At 37.5% G+C, this 19,939-nt stretch overlaps 1 protein-coding gene across 2 annotated transcripts in view; it reads left to right on the plus strand.

The window, feature by feature from the left end:
• Positions 1-6,607: 6,607 nt before the first annotated feature.
• MDFIC2 (MyoD family inhibitor domain containing 2) overlaps positions 6,608-19,939 on the plus strand; it is a gene marked incomplete at both ends in the record, with an annotated part of 103,463 nt that continues 90,131 nt past the window's right edge. For both annotated transcript variants that reach the window (XM_082702583.1, XM_082702584.1), the window contains one exon: positions 6,608-6,695. In XM_082702583.1, the coding sequence (XP_082558709.1) occupies positions 6,608-6,695 (88 nt within the window). The remainder of the gene's footprint in view (positions 6,696-19,939) is intronic.

A 19,939-nucleotide genomic window follows, 5' to 3' on the forward strand; every position in this document is an offset into this window, starting at 1 on the left:
AGAGCTTCTGTGACCTCTGTGAAAATATTAAGAAGTCTAACATAAGCTAGACTTATGGGAATGTTAGAGGGAAAGAAAAGAGGGAAGAGGGCAGAAAAATATCTGAAGAAATAATGGCCCCAATTAACCATCATAGTCAGTCTGCTGAAAACCAAAGAAAAAGAAAAGAAAATTAAAGTGATCAGAGAGGGGAAAAGGCATGTTAGATGTAGGAAGGAAGGATAGGAAAGGAGGAAGGAAGTTGGGGAGGAAAAAACTGGCAGTCAAGAATTCTATATCTAGGATAAATATCCTTCACAAAAGGGAGTAAACTGAAAGGTTTCTATATAAAGCTGAGTCTGTCACCAGTTGAGCTGAACTTCAAGGAATGGTTAAAAAACAACAACAATGACAAAAACAAACCGAGACCAAAAAAAAAAAAAAGGCAAACCAAAACCAAAACAACAACAAAATAGCTCTATAGGCTGAAGAAGAATGAAATCAAATGAAAACTAAGGTCTACTGAAAGACAAAAATGACAACTGCATGGGTTAACATTAAAAGTATCATCTTTTTTTTTCTTTTCCTAATTTCTTTAAAAGACAACTGACCATTTAAACACACCCACACACACACACACACACTGCCTGTCAGTTCGTCACATTTGTAGAGTACAATATATGAAAATAATAGTTTAAAGGAGTGTGTAAGCAGAATTATGCGGTTATAAATTTGTTACATTTAACATGAAGTGGAACAATATTTACACTAAGTGGGCTGCATTAAGTTAAGGATGCATATCATAATTCTGAGGAACCAAAAATTTTCATAATAAACCCACTAGTGAGTGTCATTGACATATTTGAATCTTTTCTCAATGCCAGACAACATCTAAGTCAGTAGAAAGAACTCTGTAAGATATAAAAATAATTTGGTAAAGGTAAACAGCTCTTTTTAATGATCTGGCATGAATCAAGGATAAAACTTAATGTATTTTATATCCCTGAGTGTTATTTCTTAAACCTTAACTTTTGATGAGATGTAACATCTAATAAATCCATGAATTGGTATGCCTGTGGTGTTAGCTGTAACCTTCTCTGGAAAAGCCTGTGTTTCAAATATGGAACTTTCTTCTTGTTTTATTTACCTTGCCTCTGATGTTTTGAACCAGTGTTTATTTACTCCATGTGCATTTTTATACTGAGGCCAAAAAATTCCAAAGAGAATGTTAAAAACACAAAATATTTGATGGCATATATTGATCATTAGAATAGTTATTGAAAACATTTTAAGTAACTGTATAAATAATATAGAGATTCTAAATTAGATTATTAATTATAAATTAGAGTATTTAGATTCTCTAAATAATATAGAGATTCCATTCTATAGCAGAAAACATACTGCCAAAGAATGGCACAACTTCCTATCACATTTCTATTTGGATCCAATCCACTAATTCTTCAGTAAAACTCTGCTCTACAAATTATATACCTTAAATCCAAAAATCTTCATTGGTGACTTCTCTCCACATTGATTAATATCATAGTGATCCATTGAACATACAATTTCATTGTTTTAGAAAAAACAGCAAGTAACAATATAGTGATCTCAGAGACAACAAAAAAGACTAACCTGACAGCACATAATTATTTGGTAGTTTGTAAGTTTCTAGGAATTTGCCCACTTTTTCCAGGTTGGGCAGTTTGTTGGCATATAATTTTTCATAGTATTGTCTTATAATTATTTGTATTTCTGTGGTGTTGATTGTAATCTCTCTTCCTTCATTCACGATTTCATCAATTAGGGTCCTTTCTCTTTTCTTTTTGGTAAGGCTGGCTAGGGCATTATCAATAATTTTAATTCTTTTGAAGAACAAACTCCTAGTTTTGTTAATCCATTCTACTGATTTTTGTTTGCTTGTTTGTTTTTATATTATTTATTTCTGCTGGCTTTAGGCTTTATTTGTTGTTCCTTAAGGTGTAAAGTTAGGCTGTGCATTTGAGACTTTTTCTTGCTTCTTGAGATAGGCCTGTGTGGTAATATACTTCCCTCTTAGGACTGCCTTTGCTGCTGATAACACATAATTATTCGTCTGTTAAGGAAGTCTCCAGCTTCATACATTCAATTTTACTGTTTTATTTTTACAGAAACAAGAACATAAAACTTACAATGATTACAGGTTTTTCTCTTGGCAAAGATTGCCTTTTGCTGGATAGTTTGTCCTTTAAGTTTCTTCCTTTAATCAGATTTTGACCAGGAACCAGAAATACTGATGCACGATCAAAATAAAAGGAATGGAATTACAAGAAGAGCACATTCACACTCTCCTTATTTAGAAAAGAAAACCCAAACAGATTTTAACATGACAACTTGAGCCTCAAAATCACATCCTTTGGTTTGAATTGCTTAGCTCGTTATTTTAAGTGGACACAATGAACACAATGGGGGGGGGGTTCTTTTTCAAATACATTCTCTTTGAATTCTAGATAAACCAGCCCATCTTCTGAGGCTGGTTTGTCACTTCTACCTTCATTTTGGACTACCGATTGTTTCCATGCCAGGACTGAGATTCATTAGACTTGGTCTCTCTTCACTTCCTACCATCAATTATGATTCATTCCATTCATCCTAAGGCTCAGTCCAGCTCAAGAGACTGTTTTGTGGCCCAAGGACATCTCTAGGTGAATGAATGAATAAATGGTTTGAAGGTTGGCATGGGTATGCACTACCCCTAATGCAACGTCTTGCTCTCAAAGACACTAGGGATACACAGTTTGACACAGAAAAAGAGCTGCTTATTCTTACCATCTTTACTGATAAAGTAGAGGAAGGAAATTGAATATGATACTTATTAACATCTACAGGTCTCATGATGACGGCTGAAACAAAGACAAGAATAGAATTTGAAATGAGCTGTCTGATTTCAAAAAAATGGTGCTCCTCCAAATAAAACAAAATTCCACACAGAAAATTCAAGTAACGTCAAACACTCTTAAAGATCAAAGCCAACTGAAAAGGCAAAGGCAATATCAGAGGGCAGTGAGAGGCTCAGCAAAGAAAATGGAAAAAAACAAAATAGTACATATTCTAAGCATTAGAACATGTTGAAAATAAAATTGGCCAAAATTAGGTAATTCCAAATTAGAAATGGATTTTATCTTCATAAAAATTCCCTCCTCAGGACAACTCTTGCAAAGGGATTTTAAAGTTTGCAATTTACGTAACACTGGCTCTCAAATAATTGTATCACAGTAACCGCAAAAATGAAGTGAGTAGAAAGGATGTAGATAGCAAGGATAATCAGAGAATAAACCAGAAGCAAGAGTAATCTGTAATCTCCAAAGTAAGAAACATAGACAGGAGTTTGAGTTATAGACTGCCCTTGGGAGAGATAACTAGAAAGTAGTTTAGATGAAATTAAATAAAATACATAAAGATGACCACAGAATCTGACCCTGGAAGCATCACAGGCTCACAGGTTAAAATGGGTTCCCTGCCTTAGAACTACATGGAAAAAGAAGTTAGATGACTTATAACCCTAGAAAGATCCAAACTTCATTTTGAATCTTAAGGGAAAAAAAAAAAAAAAGTTTTATTAACCATATAGTCTGATACAAAAATATAACTGAAAATAAGCAGGGAGGAATAATACATTCAAACAGTGCTCCTGCTCTTTCATTATTCTCTTCTGGTTGCTTGACTCTCCTCCACTAGCTGTTTGTACCTTACTTTTTCTTACCTTCCCCATTGTCTCTGTTCACTGTTTAAAGAGCACCATAACTATTATCTATCAAATTTCTTCCAGACCCACTAATATATAAGCTTTTAAATATATTGGATATATTACCATATGGGCCTATCTCAAGAAGCAATTGTCCCTTTCCAAAGGACAATGCCAAAATATTAAGGAAATTAGATGAGGTCATCAGTGAATGAGTAAGGGACATAAGATGCTACAACAGAACACACCCATTTAACAGTGAAAATCTTTTCTTCATCTCTCCCCTAACCTAACACTTTCCTGAACAATTTAATGAGTCCATTGTCCATTTTAATTTTCTTTTACTGAGAAGCCCACTTTTCCAATGATGGGCCCTCTTCTTCATGGTCACAGGCCAATAAATCCAACCTCGTTGGGGGGGGGGAGTGCCCTAACTATAGGAAAGAGACAACCTAAAGGCATTTTGTAATGGGTGTATCCTAAGAATTTGGGACAGAGGAAAACACCATCAATTGTATGTGCTGGTTTTATTTCATTATTACTGTCGAATATACATTTCCAATCCAGATACGTATTATCTGTTGAGGCTCTTATGCTATAGAATGCTCTCCTTTATAGGTAAGAAGTCTACATAATTTGAGGAGAGGTACTTTTTAAATAATAATCATAAAAAGAAATGCATGCAGTAGGAAGTAATGTCTACAAATAGAATCACCATTCACTGCAATTAGAGAAGCCACACACTGAACAAGATACAGAAAATGCTGAGATCTAGGCTGAGTGCTCACGGGGTTCACAGTCTTGGGAGGAAGATAAGACGGGTTTACGTGAGACCAAAGTGGATATGATTATACCAGGAGTCCCAAGTGGGATCAGAATAGGGAGCAGTCATTTCCAGGGGAGAGGCATCAAGAAGGCTTCAAGGTGGGAGTGGAAATGGAATTTTGAGGATATATTTCTGGAATGTTAATAACAGAAATGGGCAAGTTTAAGGAATAAGAGCATTGCAATTAGTTTGGAGTAAAAGGTTAGGCACCTGGAGAACTCTTAAAACTCGAAGCCACAGTTTAAACATGATGCTGTATAGAATCTGACCATTCGAGGTATTCCTTAGCTGCCTGAAGAATTTTATGTCATTGCTAATGGGAGGAAGTGAAAGTTGTCACAGTATGAAAATTGGATCATCAAGGGAGTTTTTAAAGATGATGAAACTGGAAGCAAAGTACAAGACATGTAGTTGGTGGAGGTGATGAAATGGGTTCAAGGTGATCAGAAAGCAGACAGTTGTCCGGGGACGCTGGAGGAGGAACACCACTTTGGGCCAAAAAATAAAGATTATTTTCCATGATGGAAAAGAAAAAAAAAAAAAAAAGACAACATTTAGGGGGCGCCTGGGTGACTCAGTGGGTTAAGCCTCTGTCTTCGTTCAGGTCATGATCCCAGGGTCCTGGGCTCGAGCCCCACATCGGGCTCTCTGCTCAGTGGGGAGCCTGCTTTCCCTTCTCTCTCTGCCGACTTGTGATTTCTCTCTTCTGTGTCAAATAAATAAATAAAATCTTAAAAAAAAAAAAGACATCATTTAGGAATGATGGACCATTTATCATCATGCGTAAGTAAGGATTATCCATTGTGTTGTTAACTTGTGGTTGAAAACTGTATGATCTTTGACTAAGAATTTAATGACAAATCCTCTTTTAGAATGTTTCTCCAAATCTTTTTTGGATTATGTGGAGACTCTCAGAAGAAAAAAAAAAATTGAAATGTTTCTTGTTGCCTAAAAAATGTTAGAAAAACTTGCCTTTCAAAATGTCAGCTGCAGGATGGACTTCTAGAGAATAAAACTTCGTAGAGATTTCCCTTCCTTTTCTTTTAACCCACATAGTCTATGTCTATTTTTCAGTATGTTTTTTCCCCACATCCTTTACAATTAACCCCCTAAGTGATGAATGGTGGGTATGGAAGGACAGGGACTAGAGAAACAGTCAATTTGAAAAGAGTTCATTATTGTACCCTATCTTGCAAAGTGTCATTTTAAATAAGTGCTAGCCTGGAAAAGATTTTTATTGTTTTGAACCACAGGCTTTCTATTACCTTTAAACACACACACACACACACACACACACACAACCTCTCAGCCGCAAGTTAGATGTTTCTGGCAGCAAGACAAATCTAGCACCACCCCGGGAGGCAGCATATTTGCTTCTCTGCTCACTTCTGCCAGGGTGGAGGAATGCTGGACATCCCGAAACAACAAGGAAGACTGCCCAGAGCATCTCCAGGCTGCTCCCCCGTCCCGCGCCTTGGGCCTCCTCCTTTGGGAACACGCAGGTAAGTTACACTGAGGTGCTAATTCAAGTGGAGCGTCCTAGCTCACCGCAAGCAAGCCATTCAAGTCAAGTACAAATGCACTGAAAGGGCATGACTGGCCTTAGCACCTTCCGGGAGCTCCACTTGGCCTGACTTAGGTCGTAAGGTTCTCACTGGATCCAGTAAATTGCTGAAAAGGTCCTTTTGAGTTTTATTATTGGTTATATCTTTGTATATCATTTTGCAGCATGCTTTTTTATAGACTATAAAAAAAGACATTAAAACAGCAACTGATTTTTTTTTTTAACAAATCTGTGACAGTTGTTAATCTGTTATTCTTTCGTATGTGGAAATTATTAGATCTTATAGCCATCTTTACTGCTGGAAAATGAACCATCATATAAAGTTTAGTTCTCACTGTCAATGTTTTAAAATACTACAAATGGGTAAAATGTAAGACTTAACATTAGACAGCGAGCTGAAAAAATATAGAGATCAAATTTTCCTATAATATTGCTGTAGTCTCTAAATATAAAGCTCAATGTTATAAATTCGGGTTCTTAATGAATTTTTTATATCACAAATTCTGTTTCCACTTAGATGTCAGAAACTGAGCTGGAAAAGATAAAAGTAAGAACAGCTGAGCATTTCGAAAATGATAAAAATAACATTTCTTGGTTAAAGGAAGGTAAGTCCTCTTGATGTTGATTTTCTAGCAATGTGAAAAAATGGTGCTTTTGTTTATTAGTAAGAGGTAGTGTGGGAGGAGAATGTCCCAGAAGTTCAAATAATGTTAGTACTTTGGGTTTTCTTTGTTTCTTCCTTTTTTGGGGGGGGCCTCAGTGGTAGTTTGAGTGTCTTTAGTATTGAAATGCTTTCTATATTCCCTATGCTGCAGTAAACACTGATTATTTTGTTGATGAGAGAATATACATTTTCACTTGATCTTAGCCAAAAGGCCGAGAAGCAATAGAGAATATACATTTTCAAGCTAGATACGTATAATCTGTGAGTGTCTTATGCTGGAGAATGCCCTCCTTTATAGCCAAGAAGACTAAATTATTTGAGGAGAAGTATTTTTTAAATAATAATCACAGAAAGAAATGCATGCTGTAGGAAGTAATGACTACAAATAGAATCACCATTCACTGCAATTAGAGAAGCCACCTTCCCAGGGGAGACTGCTGTCCGCCACGGGCCTTGCATGGGTAGGATGGTTGCTTGAAATACACACACAAATCGATATGTTCTCCTAAGATGAGTACAAATTTATCCACTTTTGAAAATATGAAGAAGCTCGTGATTGTTTACTAGAAGGTATGGTTTTATAATCTTTTCCACTTATGACTATCTTTAATGCCTTTTAAAGGAAACTGAATTAACATTTTTTCTCTATAGATGTGAGCCTTGTAGACTATTGCATGAATCTATCCAACTGTAAAGAGATTTTTAAGTAGCTGTCATTCCTCAAGAGTGTTGTCTAAGGTCATGGGGGACTTGAATGTTTATGTCGAGGAAGCTCTAGGATACCCAAACAATAATAATGACATCAACCACACTGAAGATGCGTATCCATCCAGGATTATGCTGAGTCATCATACCAACCTGAGGAAGCAGTAGCTGTTCCTAATTTTCAGATGAGGGAAGAGAATTTCAGAGAGTTCAAGAACAGTTGCCTCAGATCACACAATCAGCAAGCGACAGAGCTGGGATTTGATCCCAGAATGTGGGGACTCCATAGTATATGAATTTTACCACCGCCTTGCGCAGCGTTTCAAAGGAAAGACACTTAAGTTACTCCTCAGGGCGTAGAAGAGCTCAGATGTTTTTTTTTTTCCCTACAGTGTTTAAATTAACACCTTCACCTTCATACCCTCACATCTGCTCTTATTCTTAATCCCAGTCCCATTCAGAAAGGGTTGACTTCGTAAAAAAAGATCCCTTTCCCCCCTTTCCCCCCAATCCCCCCCCCCTGCTGGATGACCCAGTGATGGAAATCAATGACTGGCGCTCATCTCTCCTGCAGACTCTGTCTCTGAATAAGGGCTAGTACAAACTCAGAACTACTCCAAAAAGCCACGGGGCAAGAAAATTCTCTAACTTCCTTTTACTCAATATTTTTAAAAAGAATGTTTTAAAATACGATAGGGAAATAAAAAAATTAAACCTGAGTCCGAGATCCCCCTTGGTTTTGCTTGTGAACTCCACACCCATGAAGACATGGGTGCTCTTCGCTACTACTTAGAGTGAAGTTTATATTACTTATTTTTGCTTTCGTTGCCCCAGGCTATACCTGTCTCATGCAGAAGTAACGGTAAAATTGATAGAACAGTCAATTGTGTCCTGAAGAATTTTTTTTTTTTTAAATTGCATCCATTAAGTGAGATTTAGGCATTGAATTCTTGTAATCTATAAAATCTAATTTCCCAGGTGACCTGTTTTATCCCATTTGGACACTTCATTTAAGCTATAGTCAAATTATGTTTACTATATTTCATAAAAGGAAATTGAGCCAGATGCCAGATGACAACATCTTAATTGGGAATTATCAGGATGAGTTAGTTTTCGAACATAAATGTCTTTTTTTTTTTTTTAATGTTAAGAAAAAGTATATGTGCTGGCTTTTTTTTTTTTTTTTTTTAAGGCAAACTGGTGCTGTAGGAAGAACAGAGCATTTAAAGCAGGCAGGTGTGGTTTTTAAATCTCAGCTCAGCTATTTCTTAGCTTGTGTGACTGTGGCAGTTTATCTCACCTCGCCAGCCTCAGACTCCTTACTTAGCCAGGGACCAAGATACCTGCTTGGTGAGATGATGGGCGTAAGAGTTTATTACTACTGTGGAGTTTCTTTCCCTTTTTAAAGCATGATTCAAAATAATGTGACTATGTTTTTTGAGATCTTGATTCACACTTTGAACAATCTGCAAGAGTACCGGCACTGTATATTTTTATAGTATTGCACATAAATTCCTTCATTTAGTCCCTACAATAATTGGTGGGGTTGCAGCGTTGTCCCCATTTTACAGATTAAAAGACTGAAGTTCAGAGAGAGACGTTGGAGCTGTTCAAACTTTCAGAATAAATATGGGGCAGCCTGAATCTTTCTTTCTTTTTTTTTTTTTCTAAAGATTTATTTATTTGAGAGAGAGTGAGAGAGTGCACAAGCAGGGAGGAGGAGCAGAGAAAGAGGGAGAAGCAGACTCCCTGCAGAGCAGGAAGCCAGATGCAGGACTCCATCCCAGGACCTAGTCAAGGCAGATGCTTACCCGACCAAGCCACCCAGGCGCCCATGGCAACCTGAATCTTGAAACCCGTTCTAAACTCCATCCTTGGCCTTCATGCACTTTGTCACAGTAACTCCTCCAGTGGTTATCAATCCATATTTTAAATTTATCAACCCCTCACTTTCAAAGAAATGAAATCTGATGCTTTAAAGTTGTTCAAAAAAAATTTTTTTTTCACGAATGACAAAAGTACTTGCTTCTCACATCACTGTGTCCCTTGCCTTCCCCTGCAATCCTGCTGACCGCTCCCTGTTGTTACAATGTAGGGAACCCTAGCAATGCGTAATTTGGGTTGGGGCAAGCCTGCCCTGGGGTCACCTGCAGAAAACAATGACCTCAGTGTCTGGCGTCAAGAGTGAGTTTGTAACCCATAGGGGTTACCACAGTCATTGCCAACCTGAGAACTGACAGTCCTAATAACTTCTCAACTTCAAACATAATTTAGTTCATCCTATATGATTCACATTTCTTTTTCTTTTTCTTTTTTTTTTTAAGTTTTATTTATTTATTTGACAGACAGAGATCACAAGTAGGCAGAGAGAGAGAGAGAAAGGAGGAAACAGGCTCCCTGCTGAGCCTGATGTGGGCCTCGATCCCACGACCCTGGGACCATGACCTGAGCTGAAGGCAGAGGATTTAACCCACTGAGCCACCCAGATGCCCCGTGATTCACATTACATATTCATGGCATTCCTGGAGACAAGGCATAAGCATGGTAAAGAACCATTAAAAAAAAAGAAGTGGGGGTTATCTACTTGTCTTATTGTCTTGCTTTTGCCTGAAAGGCAAAGAGGCTCATATTTACCTTCCACTTGCTTCCGGATGGGGATGGATCTCCCGTGCCTGAAGGCCTCAGTCATGGGATCAAAGAGCTGGTAAAAGCCACACCCAGAGCCGCTGTCAACAATTAGAGTAAAAAGGTTTTGAGAAACAGGCTGGCAGGCCTGAAAATGCACTCACTGTAAAATTAACTGAATCTTATTTGATTTCTTATCAAACCATCAGGCAGTCTTGTGTACCACTATTCGTCATCTTGCCTTTAAATGCCAGACTTTCCAAATCTGAGATTTATCGGATTCCTGGGCCCCTACTTAAAGTATCTGGGAAATATGGGAAGCCCAGGAAAAAATGCTGAAGAGCAAGATGGGTGATTCTGAAGTAAGGCGTGCACAGAACTTATGTGGAGACACTCGGTTTTAAGACCATCAGAGGAGCACAATATAATTTTGAAATATGTGCAAGGCATGATGAACCAGGATACACAAGTGTGGACCAAAATAGGTGAGAAAGGAGGTCTTAAGGAGCTCAGGGCCTATTTGCACAGGTGGGGAGGGGGAGATAGACACGTGGGAGCAGGGGCTTCGGGGTGGAAGACGAGTGCTTTGGTGCAAGGGAAATGGTCCTGTTGGTTAGTCATCTGTGTATGGATTAACACAAACTGTGGGGAACGGACAGACCGAATTCCCAATACAAGCTAAGTCGCTGGATGCCAGTTCTGGGTTGTCACGACAGGCCTCAGGGCAGGGACGAATATACTGAAGGGGGATTTGGGGATATGATCTGTCACTGCTGTACAGAGCAGGAAGGCACAGGCAGAGGCAAGGTTAAAGCAGGAGAGATGGTAATGGCCAAGACAGCAAGGTATTCATTCAGTAGCCCGGAAGTGAGAAAAACAACCTAGATAAAAGTCATAACAAGGAGAGGAAGAAAATAGGCCCAAATGTGAAAAACTTTATGAAGGAAAAATTGATAGAACATAGAAATTGGAGGGAAAATTACAGGTGGAATAAGATGGCATGTAATACCCCATTAGGCCAGGGAGCATTCTGGGTAAGCATTTTAGTGCTTGTGCCTTACACCATTTGATACGGAAGAGAAACATCAAAATGAAGGGATGGAAGCCTTTAAATTGTTGCCATTTGCAGTTTAAAATCACAGCATCACCAGTGTTTGAATGGCACACGATTTTTTACAGCGTCTCCGGATTTTTCAGAAGATAGAAATCCGGATTTCTATGTGGAATCTCCAGATTTCCCTAGATGCAGTAAAAATAACAACAACAACAATAAAAAAGCACCGGGCAGGACGAGGGAAGGCAGGTTCTGTGAGTCTGTTGTAGTCCGGAGGCTACCAGTTTGGAACTTCTGTCCCAAGAGCTTGTGTCTCTAAACAAAATCTATTACAATTTCCTAAAAGGCACATTCCCGTAAAAATTGCTGCATTGGCACAGATCTATCTAAATAAACACACAGATTTATAGGTATGAACAAAGACAAGTGTGTGACCTAAAAAAGGTAAAATTAAGAACCTTGAAATAAAACTTTGTCCTTTGAAAGAAGAGCTGTCTGTAATTGTTTTAGTGAAACATTCTTTTCATGGCTGTAGTAAGAAGAGGAAAGAACAGAATTAAACCAAGTTGTAAGTGTGCTCTCAGTGTAACAAGGCACAGTTTCCTAATCTAACTGGGTGTTCACTCCATCCAACAGTGGTTAAATTGGGAGACGCTCCAATGAGAAATTACACACTTCAAAATCAGGTGTGGTCAAATAACAGGCGAGAGGAAGGCAATGTACAAGCTTTGCTCTCATCTTCCATAAATCCCAGGAAGAAAAGAGTGCGAAAAATAAGAATTCTGTAGTTATTTGGAATTAAGCATCACTCCTTTCCTAGAGATAGTTACACGGTGACTATGCTCTTTGGTGATTTCAAAATCATTACTAAATACATTTTAAAGTAAGCATCCCTAAACTTATTTAGCATTGAAGTAGAGGGGTTAGGTCACCAATGACTTGGCAACTTGACAGCACTGGTTATCATTTAATCAGAATTCATGAATATTAGAGGTTAGTAATCCAAGATACTGAAAACAGCCTAGAGGTCCCCAAAGCCATGTTCCCCAAATTCCCTTTTCAATAAAATGCTAAACCTCAAATCCATAATCCAAGAATCCCATCTCATTCCTGATCAATGTTTGTCTGCAAATGAGACAGCAAACAAGTGAGACTCTTATGTTTATTGACATTCACACATTCACTGCCCTTCCCTTGATTCTAAGTGAAGACAGTTTACTTCTTTTGCTCGAAAAATAATTTCAGATCATGGGCATTAGAACAGTTCCAAAAATGCATGTTTTATTCAACTCAGTAACCCATTTGATGAAGCTCTTCTTGAACTCACAGACAGTATGTGAGGCAAAGAAATAAAGATGCCAAAGACAGAAGAAGCCACAGTCTCTGCCCCCCAGGAGCTCATGTATTTAGGTGCTTTACTATAATGATTAATGTTAATTGACGTTAATTCTTTCTCTCGGATAATCCTCATTTTTAAAGGGGCTTTCATCTACCTTAAAAATTAAGACATGCTAACATCCATTTTCAATTGTTAACCGCCACAAATAACATATCTTGAAAGGCCTTGTACTATGTATACCCACAAAATGGAATCATTAGCTCTTATTCCTGTACTCTTCATTGGCTTATAAAAACGTGTTCCCTAATAACCAAAACACAGGTGAGTAAAAAGTAACAGCCAACTAGAATGTTGTTTTGTTTTTAAACATAGTTGAAAGGGAAAATCCGATGTGAAATTATATCCTCGCCAGTCGTATAAATAAGAAAACACTAAGTACAAGAACGTGATTAATTTTACAAGGATAACTATTTGGAAGTTTTGAAGCAAGATGATGTGATAGAGATTGGCATGGGAATTATTCTTTATAATCAGGAGAAGTTCTGAGGGAGAAATATTTCAGTCAAGACCTAAAAGACCAGAGAGAGCCAGTGGTGCCGAATCTGGAAAAAGCATTCCAGGAGGGACAAGAGTCTGTCTAAATAGTATGGCTCAGCATGGCTGCAGGGAAGGAAAGGGCAGAGGGAGGGAAGGAGGCAAAGGAAGGTACTTCAGTTGGAAATAATGTACGACCTTGTTGGCCACAGTCAGGAATTTGGGTATTTTTTTCCTAATTGGAATTAGAAGATATGTTGATTCCAAGCAGGGGAACATACAGTCACTTATATTGTATGAAGCCAAGAGTATAGGCAGAAATAAATTAGAAGACATTGCAGTTGACCAAGCAAAAGATGATAACTGGGATAGGATAAAACTTGGAAGGTGAAAGTGGGAGAATAGGGGTGGGGATCTATTTTGGGAGATAGGGCCAACTGAACTCAGTGGTGCGTTCGTGCAGGGCAATCCAAAGAGAGGAGTCAAGGCTGACTTCTGGTTTGAGACACATGACAATAATGCTGAATGGAGAAGAATGAGAGAAAAACTGGCTGAGAGCAAAAGAATCAGAAGATCTGGGTGGGTCAGATTAAGTGTGAAATGTCTATGAGGCAACCCCATGAAGACTATAAGCTGAGCGAGAGGATATATGAGATCAGTTGTTCACTCTGACTAAGGCTGATGGGGGAAGTCTGCTACAGATTTTGCTTAGACCTAAGAATGAAAAGGCATTTGTGGATGGGGAGAGTGAAAAAAAATAAAATAAAATTGCAGGTAAAGGACTAAGGCAGGAAAGAACATGTCATGTTCTCGGTGAATTAAGGGAATGAAAACAAAAGTGTCTGGAACATCTTGACCCAAAGGAAGGTTGGCATTAAATGAGTCTGGAGAGTTTGCTCAGGAACAGAGCTTCAAATCTTTCATAGACCTTGGTCAGCCTTTTGGATTCCAATGCACTCATTACCCTGGAAATGCCTGCAAAAGATATATTTTATATTGTAGTAAAAATATCCCACTACATTTTATTCTCAAAAGAATGTAAGGTAAGAGACTAAAGAAGGACAACACAATTACTTCCAAAATATAATAATTTCAAAATAATTACAAAAAAGCTTTAATAGTTTTTATTAGTCAGGGTTCTCCATGAAAACAAAGCAAATAGAATGGATGGATGGATGGATGGATAGATAGATAGATAGATAGATAGATAGATTTATTATGACGAGGGACTGGCTCACACAATTATGGAGGCTGAGAAGTCTTATGTTCAATTGTCTACAAACTGGAGGCTCAGGAAAGCCAACCTTTCCTGTATATAGTGCTCAACCAAGTCCAATTTCTGTATACAGTCAAACTTTCCTGAGTATAGTGCTCAACCAAGTCCCAATTTCTGGTATACAGCTTACCTCACCTGAGTATAGTGCTCAACTGAGTCTCAATTTCTGTATATAGCCAACCTTTCCTGAGTAAGGTGCTCAACCAATTCGCAATTTCTGTGAGCCAATGATGCAAATCCTGGTCCAAGTAACAAGTTCCAAGAAACAGGAGTGCAAGGGTCCAAAGGCACAAGAGATGGATATTCTAGTTCAAATAAAGAGAGCAAATTTGCCTTTCTTCCGGTGTTTCATCTAACAGGTTGGATGATGCCTACCCACCCTGGTGAAAGCTTATTAAAAAAAAAAAAAATCAGGCTACAAATTCAAATGTTAATCTTTTCCTGAAACACCCTCATGGGCACTCCCAAAATAGTATTTTACCAGCTACCCGGTTATCCCTTAGCCTAGCCAACTGACACATAAAATTATTCATCACATAGTTCTTGAGGAAAAAGTAACAGACAGTGATTCTAGTTAAACTAATAAAATGAGGAACTTACTGGAGGCTTGGAGGTAGTTTATAGCCTAGAGGGAAAGTCCAGGTTCAGAATGGGTAGAAACCAATCTAGATCTCGTGATCCAGAAAGTAAGACTGAAAAACATACTTGGGTCACCACTTCCAGAACAAATTGGCTCTACATACTCTTCTGTCCTCTTACACTCAGGAGTCCAAATCCCACGAAGAAAGTTCAGTAGCTTTGGCCACGAGTCCCCCTTGTGGTTAGGCAAGGCAGGGAACCCTGACTGCCAAGTCCACAAGACTGCACCTAAAGGGATGGAGATGCTTCTTCAAAGGAAATTCCAGGTAATCAGCACCAGAATAGAGGGAGAACAGATACTATGTGGCCCCCAAATGATGTTTACTCTACGAGCCAGTACGCATGATCTGACTTCCAGTGCTCTTCTCCACAAGGGAGTGTATTTTCTTAAGAACCTGACGTGTACTATCGATGGAGCACTGAACATTTCAGGAAGGAGAGTACTTACTTTAAATGTATTGGCCTTCTACTAAAGTTCAGGGGTCAGAATCATTTTGATTCTCTGATAACTTTATTTTATGTTTAGAAAGTTCAGTAAAAGATGAGATATTCTGTGCTCTCATAGGTCAACAAATTAAATTCCAGTGGCACGTCCTACAGCTGACGTTTGAAATTTCTCTCCAACTAAGCCTATAAAGCAGTAAACTCATTTCTTATAAAATGATGATGTTGATCCCAATGGAATGGAAGGCCTACAAGATGCCGTGTCAGCCTTGAGACTATGACCAGATGAATTAATCAAAGCAAAGTCCCTATAAGTTGTTAAACAGCAGATTTAAGGACTCTCTTTCAACCATGATAGGGCAGTACATCAAGTCCAGAATGATCTTAGCTCACCATTATTAATTGCAATTTTATGAACTAGGAGTGAAGCAATCTGTACAGACTGGAAGCCATCTCCCCTGTCTTAGCAGGAAGAAGAAAATTGTAGATAACTCGAAACTTCAAGAGATTTACTCCTTTCAGTTGAGATGTTCAATAGACACATTCGTTTTCTATACGTCACAACAGCTGTTGACGTGGTCTACTTAATCAACATTAGCAGAAAGAGCAGTCTTCGAGTGAGAGAAAAAATTCCCTTATGTTCTATGCCTCAGGAATAAGGACATTCCATTTCTTGCAAATTCTCTAAAGAGATACTTTATTTTTATATGATTATGGCCCATTTCTTTCAGCTTAGGAACAGCATTTAGAGGGAATATACTCTCTAATAAAACGCACCTACACTAGGTGTTCACCAGACCATTAGTAAAAAAAGAAATGTGAATAGAGCAAATGAAGACATCACTCTACAGACATAAATCACTTCAACCATTTTAGCCATTATTTAAGCCTGTCTAAAAGTAAATGTGCAGCAAAGACGAAAAGCAAGGGCAATGACAGTACTTTTGCCAGTGTCTAACTTCAAGAAAAAATAGAGAGGACAACTCATAGAAGCGTAATATTAAATAAGACATCAGAAAATTCTTCTCTTGAGCTGAATTTCCACACCAATAGGGATTTAGAAAGAAATAATTACATTGGAGAAGGCAAGAAAGGTGCTTTGTGTTGTCCAATCTCAAGTAACAGACAATAGGAAAGGAAAAGTCTGCATTTTAGCTCTCTTCACTTACCAACTTTATTTTCTTTTTAATATTTAGAATAGTCAACATGACAAATTGGAAAACAAATTTCTTTGGGAGTTACCAAAAGATAGGTGCTAATACTAAACATCTTGAATATAAATTGCAAAAACACATACAAAGTACATATAAATAACCTCTTCTGGAGGAAAAAAAATATCAAAAGTTATATTCTGGCCACAGTTAATAAAAATGTATGTATCTTAAAACTGATTTCTTACAATACATGAGAAATCAGATTGATAAGATAAGCCATTCATACCATAAAACTAGTATAATATAATATGAAATTAAGTAAACCAAAAACAACAAATGTTTTGATTTCTTGCAAGGCACAGACTTAAACAAATAATATACTATGCCTCCCAAGACCAAGGACCTTACAATTCAGTTGGGGAAAACAAAGCACCAACAGTACATCCTATTTGCCACATGATTCAGATAGGAGCGAGCTCGTAAGTAAGCTGTATTTGAATCATAGTGGAATGTACGCAAACCATTTGGATGGACTCTTTCAGTACCAAGTCTCTCACATACCAAACCATATGGGTCTACCCAATTCCTTAGGTAGATACAGATTTCTCTTAGGATTTTAACAGTGCTTTTTGGTTTGTCTCGTCTTTAATGGATTTAGCAGATTTGAATTAAAACAGTTATACTAAGGAGTCATTTGAAAACAGTCAAATTCATCTAAAAATATTAACTTAGATTCCCTACATAGTCTATTAAAAGAACAGACTTTTTGTGTAAATATCCTCTAATGTATTACCAGCCCTTTTCCTTTCAAAGAGAGAGAGAGAACAACTGAGAGTCTCATTTTAAAATGAGGAAAAACTGTAACATAAAGAGATAGAGATATTAAAGAGATAGTAAGGGAGTTCATGTTTCCAAGGGAAGTTTTTAAGGGAATAACTTATTCCATGAAGAAGGAAAATTACACTAAGGACTTTTTAAAAAATTAAAGTAACAACACAACCAAGAGGCATAGTGTATTTATAGGTCATAAATATATTGAGTGTCCAAATTCAGTATTCAGTTAAGCCTCTAATTCTTGTTCATGAACATCTACTTATTAAAAGACAGGGACTCTCTAGCCTTGGTCTTTCAGGCTAAATGATCAAGTGTGAGAACTGTAACGTAACTTGCTAACCAAAGAATGCTCTGCCTCAGTTTTAACTTAAGGAAATTAGTCTCATCTCGGATTCCCCTGGAACCAACCAGCAGAAAGAACCTGTTCTCATCATTGAGAGGTCAATAACGTTCCATAAGAGCCAAATTTACATTTTGTTTACTTACTTATTTTTTAATTTTAATTTTTTTCTAAACTTAAATTTAAAAACACTGAACAGAAAAAACTTACATATTTAAAAAAAATTATATGTGTACTATATAAAATTATGTATAATATATAACTATGTGATATACATAAATATACATTATATATATAAAAAACAATGTTCCTTGAATAAAATACTTTATTCAATTCTTTTCTCTGCCCTTTCAACTATACATTTGTTGACTGTCTTCTATTTGTCAGACAACACAGTTTTCTAGGAGAAGCAAACATATATAACCCTCAAGGTGCCCACAGTCAATGTATGTGTGATTGCAGGGGAAGGTGGTAGGTAGCTAAGGCAAGTTCACCATAAGTCAAAAGATTTAAATAAAGCAGAAATGTTTAAGTATTAGATTGTTAATTGCTCAAGGGCAAGAGTATATCCGACTTGTTTACCTCTGTATTTAAGCATCTGGATAGCCCCTAAACACAGTAGCTGCTGAAAAAAAAAGATATGAATAAATGAATGAATATATGAATAAATTTCAAAAATCCTAAGAGATTCAGGGGTAGGAAAAAATACATGCAGAATTCTGAAAAAGTGGGAATTGAGCCAAGCTATATAAATCACTTGTACGGTTTTAAGGCATTAGCATTACAGACTTGATGAATCCAATGATCTAAAGTAGAAAATTCCAGGGCATACAGAGAACAGTAGTTATGTTGGGCTGGGTGAAGGGTATGTATGGGAGAGCAGGAAATAAACCTTGGCTGTATTTAAAAAGGCTGTGAATCCCAGGCTGAAGAGCATAAACCAAATACCCTAAGACAGAGAGATATGATTAGATATATGAGAGGCTGATGTCGGGAGAGCAGGCAGGACCTGAAGGTAACAGAATCAACTCTCTGCTCTAGAAAACATTTGTGATTTGAGGATCTTTATGAAGATGGATTGGAACAAATTGAGGGGAAGGCTGGAAACAGAGGGACTAGTTAGAAGCTTGTTGTGTCCACAGATGAGGAAGAATGACTTCTGAATTGGGACACTAGTTGCCAGGGCAATGGAAACAAGGGTCCTAGTATCCAAGAAAGGGCTGGCCCCCATGCCTTGACCATAAACTAGATATTAATGGGTAGGAGAAAGAAGGAGTTATCAGATATTACAGAAAGCCTCTGGATTGAAACTGGAATTTCATGTGTGTGTGTGTGTGTGTGTGTGTGTGTAAATAGTCTATGTGTATTTCAGAAAACTCAGAAGATGTGAATAGCCAAAATCATTCCAAATCCCAACATTAAGAGATAGCCACTTTCCATCTTTCTTCTATATTCATGAGTCAACGTTTGTATGTGTGTTTGTATGGACACATACAAAATTAGCAATTAGTAATAAATTAGTAATTTTAATAAAATCTGATTCTGTACTATATTTAATACTGTGTTTTTCTTACTTGTAAATGAATATGCATTCCTTTCCAGATGAATATAGATGTATAGCATCATTTTGATGATGATACACATTGCATTCCACTAGCAAAGTAATAAGATATATACAACCAATTTCTAGTTTTGGATATTCAGGTTTTTTCCAATTTTGTGCTTTTAAATTTCACACTACAACATCTACTTAAAAGTTCCTTATGAGTGAACCAAGGACAAGCATCTTACAGAGTCCTCACACCTTACCTCTGGCTTACAGGTGACAGTTTTTCCAATGTTTTGTTCATCAATTTGCTTACATGACAACCATGTGCAGAAGATCTTAGCATGCTTTTTTTCTATAGATGAAGAACATTAAGTCAGAGATATTTAGATAATCAGTCTTAAGTCTTATGGGTAATGAATACCAGGACTAGGTCTCATTCCAGGTGTTCTGATTCCAAATCCAGTGCTTTGCCATTAGGGTCTCTGCTCTGAAATACACTTGACGGTAGATAACCAATAACCCCTCACTGGCACTCATTTTGACAACTGAAATTGGAGGAGCTGGGGAATGTTTGGAGAAGTCATGCAGATGATGCATATTTAAAACTATTATTCATTTACCTAGTTTCTCTCAACACCTATCTTCAGCTGGTCATGGTGACTCGAATAGGAAGGAGGACTTAATTATGACAT

The sequence above is a fragment of the Mustela nivalis genome, assembly GCF_964662115.1.
Source record: "Mustela nivalis genome assembly, chromosome: 1".
Lineage (NCBI taxonomy): Eukaryota > Metazoa > Chordata > Mammalia > Carnivora > Mustelidae > Mustela > Mustela nivalis.